An 18,629-nucleotide genomic window follows, 5' to 3' on the forward strand; every position below is an offset into this window, starting at 1 on the left:
AGGCATATATAAATGTGTAAGGGATAATCAATGGCTTGTGTGGTTGCCTTTGTGAAGTGCATTCAAATCCTTTAATGCATGGCAAGCCATTGGTTATCCTATTTTTTCCATAGTCATTAGCTAAAGTAGGCCTTAGTTTAAACTAGTTTTGCTGTTTGCTGTGCAATATTTGTCAGAATTTTCATCAGTTTTGACATAAATCAAATTTCTAGTCCCTCCATTAAATTAGCAATTACAGGCAGACAGACAGAGAGAGATTAAGAAGAGAAGAATTTTGAACACTTTTGCAGATATTTACATTAGATGCCGCCTACGCTGTTTTTTTCCATTGGAAGGAATGCGCCAACAGAGCTGCCATTTTAGTACAGGGTAGTTTTTTTTTTTTTAAATGAATGTTGGACCAACGTGCAGTGGATGACTGGCCATCCAGAGCTATAGATATATAAACATTTTTACATATATTTATGAACGGGAGTTTTCCCAGTAGTCACTATGCCAATTTTTTTTTTTAAATAGCGAAAATTATAATTTGACATCACTTTTCTATATCAATGGATGAGTGACCGCATGAGCATTGTCAACAAAGAGCATGGGCTCTATTTTAACGATCTAGGCTCAAAGTCCAAAGCGCAGGGTTCAAAAGCATTAAAAGTTTCCAAAGATTTGTTTCAAAACTATTTCTAAGTTAAGTTTTAATTTCCAGCAAACAAATAAATTAACAATGATAACAAAGTGAGGTTAAAAAACTGAGTGATATCCAAACACACGTGCTATGCCCCATATGGTCCAAAACCTGACAAGTAGTCAAATCTAAGCTTGTTTTTATTAAATCAAATATAAATGTGCATATATTATATAATACTGCTAATAATAATAACATTATACAAAAGCAAATTGTCGTGAAAGAACCGAAAAAGACATCTTGCGACTTATTGCGCAAGGCATATGATAGGGCCTTATCTGTTGGTTTGCATGAAAATGTATTATCTCCCTCCCTGTTAATTTTGATCTAATCCCTGTCCTGAAACACACCACTCTCCTGCTTTTACTTCAAATTCTAATGGAGGGAGCGAGTCGTTTGTCAATGAATCTCCATTATGAATGATTCGTTCGAACCATTAATATACCTGCGTCTCAATGTGCATATCCACCTTTCTGATCTAAATGGTAATATTCAGTAATTTAGGGTGGACAGTATGCTAATTGTTATGTTATCGGGCACCCTTATAATTTTACTTCAAAAACTAGCTGTTACTTCACTTATGAGTTTACAAAGAATAAAAGTTTCTGAGACCGCACCATCTTGTTATTTTTCATTTACATTGTTTGCATTGTTTATATTATTCAACAAAACTAGCATAAAATTAGAATTCAGTCCAAGTTGGTGCTACTTTGCCCTATTGTCAATGCAGTAAATAACAGTATTATCATTAATACTTTGACTTGGAAAAAAAAAATGTTTTTTATTTACCTATAAAAATGTTATGTGTTATGCTTTGTTTTTTTTTTTTTTTTTTTTGCTCGTTACTACTCCTGTGTGCAGCACAAAAATCTAGCATCTTCAGATTGGCTTTAAGATGGTCTAAGATGGTCTGGCTGATATAAAGCTTGTCTCAGCGGGGGTGTTGCTAGATCAGATATGGTTGCATCTGGAAGTTAACGAAAATTATTTCGATTAATTTCCCATTAATTGTATTTTATTAACGTCTACCTCCACCCCAACTCTAAAGCCAACTGTCATAGTAACATAAAAACAGTAGTTGTACCGAGTAATTTCAATAAATTATATTTTTTAATGTCTACCCTTACCCTAACCCTAAACCCAATTGTCACAGTACTGTAAAAATATGAATTATTGATATACAGTGTCATAAAAAATGCTGCTAAACTGATGTGCATACCGCACTCTAGGCTGGCTGTGTATCCAATCTAGACTTTATCTCTTGGCATTGAGCTATTCGCGAACCTGCTGCTGACTGCTTAGGGTGCAGAGTTTAAAATTTTTAAAGACATGCTATCCTCATACATAAACTGCCAATTTGACTTTAAAATGAATATATTCTTGTTTCAATAACTACTTGATTTGTGGCATAATTGATGAGTATTTTTTCTAATTTTGTGGATTTCCTGTCTGCCATTAACCATCCTCATTGGTTTCCTGTGCAGCACATGCTAGTTGCTATGGTACTGTAACTACAAATGTTTGGAAGAAGCGCATTCAAACTGTGATCAAAACTGACTGAAACCAAAGTCGCTTTAAGGCATGGGTCTGAAACTAGATTCCTGGAGGGCCGCAGTTTTGCTCCAACTCTAATCAAACACAGCTGATGCAACTAATTAGGGCACTCAAGACTACTAGAGACTATTTAGCAAATGTGAGTTGGATGTGGTTGGAGATAAACTATGCAGAGCTGCAGCCCTTCAGCAATTGAGTTTGACACCAATGAGGCAAGTCATTTCACTCGCCGGACATCTTTGAAACGCCTCTAAGGCAGTATGCTCTGGCATTCTGTCTGAATGAGATAACCTTAAATTCTCCAAAACTGCTTGCCAAGCTTAAAACTAAGCAACAACTGTCTCATAAGTTTAGTTTCTAAATTTTTAAATCAAACAAAATCTTTTTTAGGGTGCCCAAGCTGATGTACATGCGCTCTCGAAAGAAACTAGATTAAGACACCAACCACGGCTATGTTACACATTATCATTCTCTGAATAAAGTCTCGTCAGGTTGCGCTGGTCTTCAGAAGTAATTTACAACTTGGTCTTGATGGTAAAGCTCCTCTGGAAATAACAGTCACTCTTTGTGGACATTTGAGTAGATCCTGCCATGCAGACGGATTGTACCTCGCGTTCATTTCATACAGATGACAAAACCAAAAAACGTTTGTTTTCAAGTGCAGTTGGTTCATTTATATTCGTTTTTAAATATTTCTCAAATGATGTTTAACAGAGCAAAGAAATGTTCACAGTATGTCTGATAAAATTTTTTCTTCTGGACAAAGTCTTATTTGTTTTATTTCGGCTAGAATAAAAGCAGTTTTAAATTTTTTAAACACCATTTTAGGGACAAAACTATTAGCCCCTTTAAGCTATATTTTTTCTTGATAATCTACAGAACAAATGACTGTTATACAATAACTTGCCTAATTACCCTAAACTGCCTAGTTAACCTAATTAACCTAGTTAAGCCTTTAAATGTCCCTTTAAGCTGTATAGAAGTTTCTTGAAAAATATCTAGTAAAATATTATTTACTGTCATCATGGCAAAGATAAAATAAATCGGTTATTAGAAATGAGTCATTAAAACTATTATGTTTAGAAATGTAGTGTCTAAAAAGTATGGTCCAAGCTTCTCCCCTGGAAAAATGTTAATCTATAGTATGTAGTATTCCTATAATAATGCACACCTTTCAGCCAATCAGAATCAAGAATTTTAACAGACCATGGAATAAATATATATAAATATATAAATAAATAGATAAATAAATAAGGTCGTTCATTCCATTGTGGTGACCCAAAATTAGTAAAGGGACTAAGTCAAAAAGAAAATGTAATGCACTGTATTTAGTGGTTCTACAAAATATTTAAATTATAATTGATGTGGTACACTATTAACTGTTATATATTCACAAAATAAACAGTAAAAAAGTTTTTAATAAAGTAAAAAGTGAAAAAACTAAAACAAAAAAATTAAACAAAAAAAAAATAAAATATATATTTATATTATATGCACACAACTGCTGATGTAGGATTCACACAACTGGAGTTGATTGTTGACTCATCAGCATCCAGCATAACGAATAATATATTATCTGCTTTTCAGATCATTAAGATGCACTCTTTCCTGGATTACATAATGGGAGGTTGTCAGATTCAGTTCACAGTAAGTATTGGAGAGTACTTCACCCACTCAACCATCAATAAATGTAAATTGTTTATTCAGGCAGTTTAGTTTGCAACTGAGCATCCACAGTTTGGATTCTGTGATTACTGTATTTACAAATTTTCATGTTATTTCAAATCTGTATGACTTTTTTTGCAGAATTTTTTTTGCAGATTTGCACTGTCTGCTTTTTTTATGCAGCTATAATGAATAATGAATGCCTCAGGTCTATTTAATGAATCAGTTATTTTACTCAGTTCACAAAACCTGGCTAAATTATTAGTTCATCATTCAGTAATTATTTTAATCTTAAACTAAATCTATTTTGTGAACTCAGATGACTTTAAATATTATTATGTATTCATTTTATATCTATAGTTTGTCCAGAAAAATAAGGCTTTGCTTTAGTCCACCATTCACTTTTACTACAGATGTTACTACTTCAATGTGTTCCTTGTGCCGCCATTCATGCCGCGGCGACGGCGGTACTTGATGCGCCAGCAGCATTTGACCGCTGGGTGGCACTTTAACCACAGATATTCAGCTTTGCCTTTTCACAATGCTAAACAGACTGTTCTGTAGGCGTAGCTTACTGTATGTGATGTGATGTGTTCAATTAAAATATAATTTTAATATAGTTTTTCTGGTAATAGACATGCTCTTACACTATACTATGCTGTAGAAAAGATACATGGTGAGAAGTCAAAAAGCAAATATAAGAATTAAGTTATTAGCCTTCAGTGCCCGATTAAATTGCGTTGGGGTGAAAATAATGTTTTGATTTCTTTGACTATCATGGCAATGTTATAATCTCAAATCTTAAACGTGCGCATATGAAAAACAGCAAAATAATATAGATTATCCTGCCGGTAGAGCACATCACCTCACAGTTGTGAACTTGCGATCACCTCAACTTACATTTATTTTTTTTTTACCTGGTTTATTGTAAACTTATTAAGTGCAAAGAGGATTCGTTTTGAAAAATAGAATTGAAGAAATGAAAGACAACTAAAATGAAAGCACAAACATTCAGTTCAAATAATTAGTCTTAAATAAATAAATAAATAAATAAATAAAGCAGTCTTTTAGTCTAAATATAGAGAGATGTAGTGTTTGCTATTTTGATAGAACTAAGACTAGACATGTTCATTTATATTTTTAATTTACGTTTTTATTTACATTTTCGTTGTTGATTATATTTACGATCTCATTTTATGTTTCAATTATAGTACATAATAACAAACGAATAATGAAAATAAATGAATAATGAAAATAGGACATAAATTAAGTCTGGCAGGTTTATTTTTAATAATTTAGTTTCAGTTCCGTTTTTTTGTTTTAAAACGTCAATGTTCTGCTTTAAAGTATAACTGTTGTTTTGTTTTGTTTTTTTACTTAATCGCTCAGTATGTTTTGTATTTTAATTTCATATTCAGTCACCTTGCATATGCGTGTGAAATATAATGCCGCATAACCGCGGAAAAAGAAGAAAAGGCTGTCAGTTAAAGCTAATTAATCAAAATTGGCTATATTAAAATACAGCATTTATGTTAGGCAGAGTGTGAACAAACTAAGGCTAACATATGTGCTTGCCTTTTAATGCATTTAAAAATATTTGCGACCTTTTTATAGGCTACAGGCAACTGGTGTATTATGTTTTTTTTTTTTTTTTGTATGGTAAAGGACAATGCACATTATGTTATTGATGTAAACCTAGGCTAAAACTTACCATTGATAAACGTGACCTACCTCAAGCAGATCACTTAAAGTGTAATAAAAATAATGTTGCTGCAGGACATAGGCTAAATGAAGTCCCGCAAGTTTATTTTTAATAATTTAGTTTCAGTACTATTAATTTTTTTCTCAAAACGTCAATAGCACCTTCAATAATCTAAACATCAAAGATGGACCGCAAGATGTGTTGAGTGGCTATGTGGTGAAGAACAATGGCAAAGCTAAGTGTGATTATTGTAATAAACTAATAAGTTATAAAGCAGAGTCCCGACCAACAGGACTAAGCATATGCGGTTGGCTCATTCTTCACAAATATAGAATTAAGATAATGGCGCGTTAGGTTCATTGTGCATCCCGCAGGTGCAACCAACAAGGGTTGTGCATTTGAGTTTAACTTTTTGAGCGTTATAAGCAACTCGTTGTTAGATTTTATTTAAATATATCGAGCCGAAACTAAGCAGCGCGCATTCTCTCCGCCTCCTCGTTTATAACCAGCTGGACACGCCACTGAAGCAGGAGAGACACTCCGTCGTTCATAATCTTAGCTGATGTGTCGGAGTCGAAAGAATATATCAAAGAGGAATGTTCTTTTGACAGTCCCGATATGTTCAATCTTTTTTTCCCTGTCATTTCTCTTCAGCAAATTATATTTTTAAAGCTGCATGATTCTTTTAAAACCGAAAGGCAGAGCCCGTCAATTGGTGTTTTTTCATAAGATACTCCTTTATGAATGTTTTATTTTATGAGTAGTCTTTAATGTGCTTTTTAATAGTTTTATTTTATTCAAAGCAGCACCTAAAAGCGATTTTATCCTCAAAACGTGGCATGAGAGTGATGCATGTCATGTGTCGCATATTGCCTTTTTTTTTATCTTTTTGCATAAAGGTTTTAATCAAAAGACAGGTAATTTAATTACTTTCGATGTGCTAAAATATTTGTTAAATAAATGTTATTTCAAAAAAAGCATATGCAATGTGCTCTGACAGGTAATATCCGATTCTTTCTCTCTTTCAAGTTCAAAGCAAATTTGAATGCCAAAGGATTTTAGATATGCATATACAAGACTATGTAGTATATTAACATCAACAAATTAATAAAATAAGTAGCAAATGAGAAATAAATGACAGACAAGTTGATAAAAACAGACATTATCTCTAATTATCAGAATTGCAAGATTAAAACAGCTGAATATAGGCCTAAATAATCTAGAAAGCAACTACTGCGCGCTGATATTTATTCTTCTTTTTTTCCAATAACGAACAATTTCAACCGCGGGGAGATACCGACAGCTTGATTTGCTGTATTTTCTAACATGTTAGAAGCGGGCAGCGGACATCAGCTAGCCGTAAAGACGGGCCGGCACAAAAAAAACATGGCTGCCGGTGGAGAAGCGGCTGTGCCCTCAGCAGCTGATTGAGACGGAGCTGCATATCCTGAGTGCACTAAATACTCCGAGATCCGGGAGAAATTCTACCCAATAATCCAACACATACAAAACAACTTTGAGTCCCTGTCGAACAGAACCCATCTTACTGGGGGAGTGTGTGTGCTGCTGTGTGTTCACCCAACAATACCCGCTCCTGTCTCCAACACACAAATACTGGAACTCTTTATGTGGACTTACTTTTGATAATAGGCTACTATTATTACCTTTATCCTGTTTAATGTTATCAAAAATCTATTTTTATTTTTATTATTATATTTTTATTTTTTATTCTATTTTTATTTTTATTAATCATTTTTTATTATATGTTATTTTCATATTTGTTTGCACTACTGCCCTTTTTGCACTGTCTTGTTTGTGAGACGCGCACTGCTTTGGCAAAACGAATGTACAGTTACTTGTCATGCCAATAAAGCACCTCAAATGTGAAAATAGCCTAGGCAACAAATAACAAATAGTAGTGTAATAATAACAAAAAATGCCCTTTTCATTTTCATACAATAGGCCTATGTGTGGGTTTTGACAATATGTGTTTAATTAAGCTATAAAGATCAGATGAAATGCATAGTGAAATATGAAATAAATGTCTCTTTTGCTGAAAATTTAATTAATCTATATATTTATTATTTTAAAAATCAACTCATTTTTGCCCAGAGAAAGAGGCGCGCGGCACTAGCGGACATGGGGTGCTTTTCCAAAAAAAGACGTACAGTAACTTGCAGCTGAACTATGCACAGTTTGGGGAAAAAAAGGATATAGTGATGCATGTCCCCCAAAACCCCTAGTTTCTCTGTCGCAGATCCATCATTTGAATCAGGTTAGTTATAAGTAAAACGCACATAATGATAAAGCACACCATCATCACGAGGGCAATTAAATAGACAACCTAAACATATTTTTAATTGTTTATTTACACTGTTAGACCTTACCAGGCTTTTTTACAGTAGAACACTGGCAACACTGTTGCCAGCTACTCACTGTAAAAGTTTGGCTACAGTAAGTAACTGGCAACAGTGTTGCCAGTTAATTACTGAAACTGAACCATTACAGTGAGTGGCTGGCAACAGTGTTGCCAGTTGTTTACTGTAACCGAACCATTGCAGTGAGTAGCTGGCAACAGTGTTGCCAGTTAATTACTGTAATAGAGAAGTAGTGGTAACTAACTGGAAACTGTGTACAGTTAATTACTGTACTGTAGTGTTACAACTCACAGCATTATACTGCATACACAATAGTATGTCAAGGTGTTACTAAAATTAATTAGTATTCTTACCTGTTATTAATTCTTTAAATTAATTAAGTTGTAAATTCTCACAAATTTATTTTATTTTTTTGGCAGCAAACATATATAAAACAGAAAATGTATAACAAAATTAAGAAATCACCACATATAAATATCATCTTACATATTACTGAAAGCCACAGGTCTGCACAGCAAGGCTGCAGTCAAACTAACGTTTAAGCATGCAACATTCTGTCATATGGCACTGTGAAAAGGAGTGGGATTAAACAAAATATTTAGAGATTGAAAAAGCAAGCAACTGGTCCATAATTTTTGTTCAGAGAGGTCATGGTTTGATCTTTGATTAGTCTCAAGCAATCACATGATGTGATTTCGCAGTTCAGAGTTTTCCAAGCTTGAACTTTCCAATGCTGCAAACTGTAAAATTTGTCGCATGAGCTATCATTCCAGGTCTGCAGCATTCACATGCGTATAAATGGAAGTCTATAGGGAGAAAAGTGCAGTGTGACCGGGACTTTAAGCTGTAACTCTAATTAAACACACCTGATAAAACTAATTAAGGCTCGTTAGAAATCTACAGGTAATGTTGAAGCAGGGTGGGAACTAAACTCTGCTGCCCTGCAGTTCTCCAGTAACTTGGAGTTTGACCCCCATGGTATATAGCAGGGGTGCTTAATCCTGTTCCTGGAGATCTACCTTGCTGCAGATTTCAGTTGTTACCCATATCAAACACACCTGCCTGTAATTATCACGTGGTGTTCAGGTCCTAATTAATTGGTTTAGGTGTGTTTGATATGGATAGCAACTGAAATCTGCAGAAGGTAGATCTCCAGGAACAGAATTAAGCACCCCTGGGGCCTGTTTCAGTAAGGAGGTTCAAACAACTCAGAGTTTAAACTTGAACTCTGAGTTGATTTACCGAGAGATTAAAAACTCTGAGTTTTCGGTTTCAGAATAGCTGATCTGAGTTGGGTCAATCAACTTCGAGTAGACCAACTCAGAGTTAAGCGCGCACACCGTGACTTTAAAAAGGCATTATCAATGGAGCGCAGACATTACGAGTGACTATGGCAACATCTTATAAAAGAGATCAGCATTTCTTTCTCCAGCTGAACTTGATGTTCTCATGCAAAGTTATAGCAAATATGAGCGTATATATTTGAAAAGAAGCAACCATCAGTGAAGAAGAAGTTAGCGTGGGAAAACAGCTGCTCAAGTTAATGTCTAATTTCACTTTTTAAGTATTTAAATATTTAAGTATAATAAAATAAGTAATGTAATTTGTGACGTTTATATTTTTTTTCTAAACTTTTTTTTTATACATTTATTAGTTTTAAATGATTTAACAGTGCACTTGTGTGTCTGCCTTTTTTATTGATCAAGTGATAAAGGTTAATATAACATTTAGAAGGTAAGCAGTACTAAAAATAATTTTTAGAAAGAATAATAATCCCATTAATGTAGTTACAGTGCATGTCGAAGGGGAATTTAATTTAATTATTTATTAAAAAAGGATAAGCCATTCTCGTACAGTTCTTCTGTGTGTGACTAAAATGTAGGCAATAGCTATGTTTCCATCCAAATATATTACATAAATGTATGTGCAAAACTGGAATATTGCATAAAAGATGCGAATAAAATTCCATCCAACGAGTCAAAGAGAAAAAAAACGTCACTTCCTGATTAAACTGGCACCAAATATCAACAGTAAAAACAGAATTCACTGTGGTAGAAGAAGCTGCGTCAATTAATTCTTTATTTAGCCTAATTAATGTACTTGCGCCCCGATGTCAGAAGACAATGCTGAAACACAATGAACACGTGGGGGCGTCTGAAGCCATGAGACGCGGAGACTCTTGACACGCACCAGACGTTCGGAGGTAATTAATAATATACACTAATACTGAAACAGTTAAGGCATTTTAGAATGACTAAAACAATATTTAAGACGCTTTACAGTGTGCTCAGCCTGCTGGTTTGTTCATTTACACACATTTTCATTATCATATGATCATGATCTTTTTTAATGTACATACTGTAATTTGTTCAGTAAAAGTGTTTCCATCGTAGTTTATGCGCACATTTTCTATCGAATAAAAGTTTATCCTACTCAGTTATGCGCGTTTTTTATGCATATTATAAAAAATTATGTGCGTCATGACGTTTCTATCAATCGTTTTTATGCACGTATCCAAAATAAGCATTAAAATAGGTGTTTGGAGACGTAAGGCTAAGGCGAGAAATACCGCTTCATCTTTAAAAAAGGGGAGGAGACCGACAGAAACTCTGAGTTTAGAGAATAAAACCTGCTTCTGACCAGGTTAGATTCACAGAGTAAGTTACCACAGTAACTGACTCTGAGTTAAAGTTACCTCTCTTTCAGAAACAGGCTTGACTTACCCTGCTTTCTCGAGTTTAACAAACCTGCCATTTTGAAACGGAAAACCCAGAGTTTCTCTCATTTCAGGGTTAACATACTCTGAGTTTTCAGTTAACCTCCTTTCTGAAACAGGCCCCTGATATATAGCATACTTTTAAAGCAACTGCTAACATTTATCACAATCACTTATCCAATACACACACACACACACAAAGTGCTGCAGTGAAATGTGTTACTCTCTCCTCAATGCTGACCATGCAAAAAAAAAACAAAAACTGAACAGTAAAAAACACAAAATAATTATTTTAAATTTTAAAGTTTTAAATAATTAAAAGCTCTGTCAAATCTCAAAAAGTTTAAAATAATTATAGAAAACAAAAATAAAGTTGGCAACACCGAAAAACCAAAGGATCCAATATTTTATTGTTATAATTATCTCATGACAAAAAACTTTTTTATTGTTTCTAATATAAATTCATAGATGGAAACACAGCTCTGAAAAATACTTAGCAACAAACTCACAACCTGGGACCGGACAGTGGAGCTTTTGTGTGTGGATGGCTATGTGTATCATGTTTTTGTGATTCCCTGTGATGATGTGCACATGTTACCTTACTGAGGTGATGGAATTTTAATTTTGGCTTAGTTGCCAGAAAGATACATTCAACTGTTAGCATCTGTACATTATGGCAGTATGCAATATCCAATAAATACATATACTTAAACAAAAGTAATGTAAGAAGTTATATGAGGAGAGGCTAACTAGCTAACAATGTAGCTTTCAAGTACACAGTTCAAGATAACAACAATATAACTTAAAACACAGCCTTATTTCAGGAACCCTCAAAAACATTTGAACACATTTTACTTACTCATTGTAGATTCTTATTTAAAGCCTAAAACATATCAGACTCAACCTCTGAATTGATGGACAGAGAATAGAGCACATTCAGCAGTAAACAAATCAAACACCTGACTCTCTTAAAGGGCCAGCATTTTCTGAAAACTCTTTCTAACACCTTTGTGTTTAGAATAAGACGGACAGCCTGTGGGAGTGTGTGGTGATGCCTAAATCATTGTTTTTTTACAGTTATTTACTGCACAATCTACAGAGCAACAGTGCAGTTATACTAATTAAACACACCTGATCAAACTAAATCTAAAGGTAGTGTGTTGAAGCAGGGCCGGAACTAAATTCTACTAGGCTGTGGCCTTCCAGGAGTTTGACACCCCTGGTACATAGCATATTTTCAAAGCAACTGCCTACATTTATCACAGTTATGCACATATCGTTTAATAGAAACAATAAAAATATACTATAATATAAACTTCATCCATAGAAAAAAAAAATAAATAAATAATCTGATTCTCATGTCGTTCCAAATCTGTAGTAATAATAAAAAACACAACAAATATAATGATTTATACGTTTATTTAGGAAAGCCTTTATACTGTTAATGGCACTTTTACTTGCCAGTTTTCCAGACAAATTCATTGAGTCTCTGCAAGCAACACAAGTCTCTGTGTGTTGTTTAAGATATATATATATATATATATATATATATATATATTTTTTTTTTTTTTTTTTTTTTAAATAACACATTTTTACTAGTTATTTAGCAAAATACTAAAATTCAGTTGAAAGTGCAATTTAAAATCTTAACTATAGGTCAAACTAGGCAATTAAATTAGATTAATTATAGAAAAAGTAAACAAAGTTATAAAAATTATTGTGACAATTTCTTTGCTCTGTGTGAATATTTTTGCCTTTAAATGCATTTCGTCCATATCTTATACTTACCTTTTAATAAGCTCTGTGGCATTGGTTGACTCCTGATACTCAATGTTAAAAACATAAAAGGAACCAAAGAAAACACAGAGATAAAATAAATATAAAATAGGAACATAAAGCATTAGAGTAGATGGGGCAGTAATGGTTGAACAGTAATTTACCATTTATTATCACAGTAAATATCTGTAATGGTACATAGAGTAAATTACTGTAATTTATTCTTTGCACTACAGAATTTCATACAAATCCTGCTCCTTTTACAGTAAAATACTGTTTCTTTTCATTACAGCCAAACACTGGCTATTTTACAGTTATTTACTGCATAATCTACAGTAAGGGTTAACAGTGTATGCAATTTGAGTTTTTATAACTTTGTTCTTTAAATTATTTATAACTTTGGCTGTTCTATCGAGATGACACCATAAAGGCCTTCAATGCACTGAAATAGGTAATAGGGATACAATGAAAAGCCGATTTCACTATTGACCCTGTTTTTATTCATTGACGGCTTCCCAACGCCGCATTTCTGTTGCGCGAAAAAAAGCTGCTGCAAATAAGCAAATTTATGACAAAACAATTTTAATAGTTTCATAGTAGTAGCTGGTGTGCTTCATCTGCGTGATTCTGATATGACATTCTTCCGCTAAACTTGCACTGTGTTGATGTGTAAATGGGCTATGATCTTTGCTATTTAGGCTAAGGCATCAATGAGCTATAGTTCTCTTTGCAACTTTCAATTTCGAGGTGGGGGAAGTGGGAAGAGGCAATTCAAATGTACCATCTCTAAAAAAAAAAGGCCGCTTATTACCTTATTTTTATTTTATTATTATTAATTTATTCATTCATTCTTCATTCATTTTCTTTTCGGTTTAGTCCCTTTATTAGTCTGTGATCGCCACAGCGGAATGAACCGTCAACTTATCCAGCATATGTTTTACGCAGTGGATGGCAGGAGGGCCAGCTGGGGCTTCGGGACGGAGTGAAAGGAATTTGCCCCGAGTCTGGGAAAGATGGCTTGCCGTAATTACACTAGTTTTCCTATCGCACACATGCGCCAAACAAATAAACAAATAAAAAAGGAAAAGAAAACATCTAGACTTATAGGCTGAGGTCTTTTTGCTTATAATCGCCCTTATGTTTCCGTTTTAAATGTAAGGCTGTTGCATAGAATAATACAATTTTAATTTATTAGTGATTTTGCTGCGTCCCCCTTGATGTTTCAATAACGCATAATAATCTACACACCATATTAAAGACACAGCAGACATAAAGGTTGTGTGTGAGAGACCGAGCAAAAGAGCGCTCTCTTCACAGCTCTGTTGATGCTGCTAGCGGCTTCTTTCTTTTTGTTATTTATTTTGCAGATAATACACCATATGAATAAAACAGAAAGACATAAAACTTTACAAATTACCTTTTGTAGACTCAAAACAAGTGTCATATCTTGATAAGCCTAAGCCACATTGAAATTAATTTAAAGAATTACATTATCTGATATAATAAAATCGCATTAAATAAATAAACCAATATAAAACAAGCAAAAGCAAGCTATAACAGTTTAGGTAGGCCTATACATAAATAAAACCGTTAAAGCCAAATCAAACTTTTATTTTACAATATATTTTCTTTTAAAAGATTTTAGATATTTTCTAAAAACAATAAACACCAGAGAAGGTTTAGAATATTATTTATAAAGTATTTGGATATGATGATTATAATCAAATCGTGCAAACAGAGCATTTTTGGGAACACGTTTCAGGTCTCTCCAGTGCATTTGGGCTGAATGTTTGACTGTGTCTAAATGAGGATGTTATAAAATACATTTTCTACCGCGTTATTAACGAATGCACGATGCCAACAGTCGGGGGACGTTCTGGGGGCTGGGTTTGCGTTACGCGCTGCGAGCTATAGGCCGACAGTGGAAATGCGACATGACTTCGGTCTCACTGATGCCCATTAACACCTGAAAGACAAGCTTTTGGTTATGAGATGGGGGAAGGGGTATGTCTCCACCCTCAAGTGTTTTCCACAAACATGGTTACACAAAATCCAAAACTCCCGAGGACGGATGGCGTAACCGTAGCAAAACCTATGCGTTTTAAAACCAAACCGCAAATGGGGCCTTATGAAAATGAATGTTTCTATGCACAGCAACTTCTGGACTGAACTACTTGTTATTTAAAATATCTCTATTACGCTCTAGCATTCGCCAAAACGAATTTGTACATAAAAACACCGAACATAGCCTAGATGAATAGGGTGTTGCCTGCTGAGCCATGACAGCAGCAGACAATTCCGCACGACCATAAAGCCTTCACCCGACAGTTATTTTCTAATATTCACAACGCGAGCCACAACAATAGACATGCCATGCCCATCATCCTTACAGACAACTTCGCTTTAAACTGTATTAAGGTCCCATTTACACTGCACAGCAGTTTTATATAAAACGTTAATGATACATATAACAGGCTACATTTTGATGGTGAAATAACCTTTTAAACGATGGCTTTTTATTTCAGTATTCAAACATTAAATAACGAATGCATCAAGTGAAATAACGAATATGCAAAAACACATGTATATAAATATAAAGGAATATTATAATTAGCAAAATGCTGCTCTATTTATCTTTGTATTTTTATAATTTTATTATTGTTATTTTTAATATTTTGAATTAATTAAAGCTATAGACAAATACTGCTTGACATTTTAGAAAATGTTTTGCGTATACCCAGTACCGAGAACAAACAAACAAAAGCACATGGCTTGTTAATCAATTTAATCAAGCTCTAGCCACGAATAAAATAATAGACTATTTTATTATTTTAATATTTTAGACGACGGGTTAGTAATTATATTATAAATGGTTATGTTCAGATCAATGAAATAATAACTTTAATAATTCTGCTTTGCATTTTTCTATGCATTACTAACATCACTAAACCATACATTTGTTTTATAAGTTAACCAAATATTTGCAGAGATTCAGCAGTTTTTTTTCTGACGCGTTTGCCAGTCATGCCAGTCAGTGAAAAAAAAAGTAACTGTGGCCCCGTTTGCAGGTATTAAGATTCGATTTTATTAATCTGATTCAGCTTTTATTATTTACAGGACATAAAAATGCAATTAAAAGTTTCAAATCAATGTGCATTGTCCTTTACCATACAAAAAAAAAACATTGTTATACACCATAGCCTGTAGCCTATAAAATGGCCGCAAATCTTTTTAAATGTACTGCAATTTTTTAAATTATACTGCATCCAAAATGGTGAAAAGCCTTGGAGTAACGATTGATGACCAACTAAACTTCTTTGACCACATTTCTAGAACTGCTCGATCGTGCAGATTTGCACTCTATAACATCAGAAAGATCCGACCCTTCTGAACATGCAGCTCAACTCCTTGTTCAAGCTCTTGTTCTCTCCAAACTGGATTACTGCAACTCTCTACTAGCTGGGCTTCCAGCTAACTCTATCAAGCCTCTTCAACTGCTCCAGAATGCAGCAGCACGAGTTGTCTTCAATGAACCTAAACGAGCACATGTCACTCCGCTGCTAGTCCGTTTGCACTGGCTGCCAGTTGCTGCTCGCATCAAATTCAAAACTCTGATGTTTGCCTACAAAGTGACTTCTGGCCTAGCACCTTCTTATCTGCACTCACTTCTGCAGATCTATGTGCCCTCCAGAAACTTGCGTTCTGTGAATGAACGTCGCCTCGTGGTTCCATCCCAAAGAGGGAAAAAATCACTTTCGCGAACGCTCACGCTCAATCTGCCCAGTTGGTGGGATGAACTCCCTAACTGCATCAGAACAGCAGAGTCACTCGCTATTTTCAAGAAACGACTAAAAACTCAACTATTTAGTCTCCACTTCACTTCCTAAGCTGCAATTGCCTCTTTGAATATCACACTAATTGTACAAAAAAAAAAAAAAAAAAAAAAAAAAAAAAAAAAAAAAAAACTACTAACACTTCCCTTCTTAGACTTTACAGACCTGAAACTTGCCTTTAGTACTTATTCATTGTTGCTCTTAGTTGTGTAAATTGCTTCCTTGTCCTCATTTGTAAGTCGCTTTGGATAAAAGCGTCTGCTAAATGACTAAATGTAAATGTAAATGTAAAAGCAAGCGCATATTAGCCGTACCTTGAGTTTGTTCACATTCTGCCTGTATTAACATGCATGCTGTATTTTAATATAGCTTATTTTGATGAATTAGCTCTAACTGACAGCTTTTTCTTCTTTTTCAGCGGTTATGCTCGCATTATATTTCACACGCATATGCAAGGTGACTGAAATTGAAATTCAAATACAAAACATACTGAGTCATTAAGTAAAAAAACAAAACAAAACAACAGTTATAGCTACTTTAAAGGAGAACATTGACGTTTTGAAAAAAAAAAAAAAAACTGAACTGAAACTAAATTATTAAAAAAATAAACCTGCTAGACTTAATTTATGTCCTGCGGCAAAAATATTTTTATTATAATCTGCTTAAAATAGGTCAATTTATTTATTTATTTTTTTGCTTTTGATGAAGCTGCATTCAACTTAAGCTCAATGTCGGCAATGTCTTTAAATAAATAATATATCTAGGCCTATTTTCATTATTCATTAATTTTCATTATTCGTTCATTATTATCTACAATTGTTGAGACATAAAATGAGATAGTAAACTATAATCAACAACGAAAATGTAAGTACAAACAGAAATAAAAACATAAATGAAAATGTCTTGTCTTAGTCCTGTCAAAATAGCAAACACTGAACATCTCTCTATATTTAGGTTAAAAGACTGCTTTATTTATTTATTTATTTATTTATTTATTTATTTAATACTAGTTATTTGTACTGAATGTTTATGCTTTCATTTTAGTTGCAAAAAGATCAGAAATTGATCTCGCATGCACAGGGAAAAAAGGCAATTATGCCACACATGACTTGCATCTCTCTTATGCCAAGTTTTGAGGATAAATTCGCATTTAGATGCTGCTTGAAATAAAATAAAACTATCAAAAAGCACATTAAAGACTTTAATAAAAAATTAAAACATTCATAAAGGAGTATCTTATGGAAAAACACCACGGGCTCTGCTTTCGGTTTTAAAAGAATCAAGCAGCTTTAAAAAATATCTAATTTGCTGAAGAGAAATGACACGAAAAAAAAAATAAAAAGATTAAACATATCGGGACTGTTAAAAGAAAATTCCTCTTTGATATATTCTTTCGACTCCGATACATCAGCTAAGATTATGAATGACGGAGTGTCTCTCCTGCTTCAGCAGCGTGTCCCGCTGGTTAAACGATGAGGCGGAGAGAATGCGCTGCTTAGTGAACCTAACGCGCCATTATTTTAATTCTATATTCGTGAAGAATGAGCCAACCGCATATGCTTAGTCCTGTTGGTCGGGACTCTGCTTTATAACTTAGTTTATTACAATAATCACACTTAGCTTTGCCATCGTTCTTCACATGTTGCCACTCGGCACATCTTGCGCTCCATCTTTAAACAAATGTTTACATTATTGAGGTGCTCTAAGGCGGCGAAGTTTCTGGCAGAGTAGCGAGTGAAAAAATGTGCTTGCAGAAATTGGAATCAAAATTTAAATTATATAACAAGCATCGTATTCTTTCTAATCCTCGCCCAGTTTTAATACAAGTTGTGTTTTTTATATTTGTGGCTGTGAAGTTTATTAAGAATATATATATATATAGCCTACTTTATTTTTTTATACTTTAAGTGATCTGCTTGAGGTAGGTCACGTTTATCAATGGTAAGTTTTAGCCTAAGTTTACATCAATAACATAATGTGCATTGTCCTTTACCATACAAAAAGAAAAAGAAAAAAAAAACATTATTATACATAGTTGCCTTTAGCCTATAAAAAGGCCGCAAATGCATTAAAAGGCAAGCGCATATCTTAGCCTTGAGTTTGTTCACACTCAGCCTGTATTAACATAAATGTTGTATTTTAATATAGCTTATTTTGATGAATTAGCTAAACTTTGGCAGCTTTTTCTTCTTTTTCCGCGGTTATGCGGCATTATATTTCACACACATTTGCAAGGTGACTGAATATGAAGTTAAAATACAAAACATACTGAGCCATAAGTAAAAAACAAAAAAAAAAAAAAACAACAGTTATAGCTACTTTA

The 18,629-nt window shown here is 33.8% G+C and overlaps 2 protein-coding genes across 2 annotated transcripts in view; both read left to right on the plus strand.

The window, feature by feature from the left end:
- Window positions 1-18,629, plus strand: part of LOC148679789 (uncharacterized) — a 415,121-nt gene that overhangs the window by 330,813 nt on the left and 65,679 nt on the right. The gene's annotated exons all lie outside the window — the stretch shown is intronic.
- The window catches only part of cpne4b (copine IVb), a 130,786-nt gene that overhangs the window by 63,237 nt on the left and 48,920 nt on the right, over window positions 1-18,629 (plus strand). The window contains exon 10 of the mRNA XM_087295616.2: window positions 3,824-3,883. Coding sequence (XP_087151742.1) covers window positions 3,824-3,883 — 60 coding nt within the window. The remainder of the gene's footprint in view (window positions 1-3,823; window positions 3,884-18,629) is intronic.

This window comes from Danio rerio, chromosome 19 (genome assembly GCF_052040795.2).
Source record: "Danio rerio strain M-AB ecotype USA chromosome 19, GRCz13ab, whole genome shotgun sequence".
In the NCBI taxonomy this organism is placed as follows: domain Eukaryota; kingdom Metazoa; phylum Chordata; class Actinopteri; order Cypriniformes; family Danionidae; genus Danio; species Danio rerio.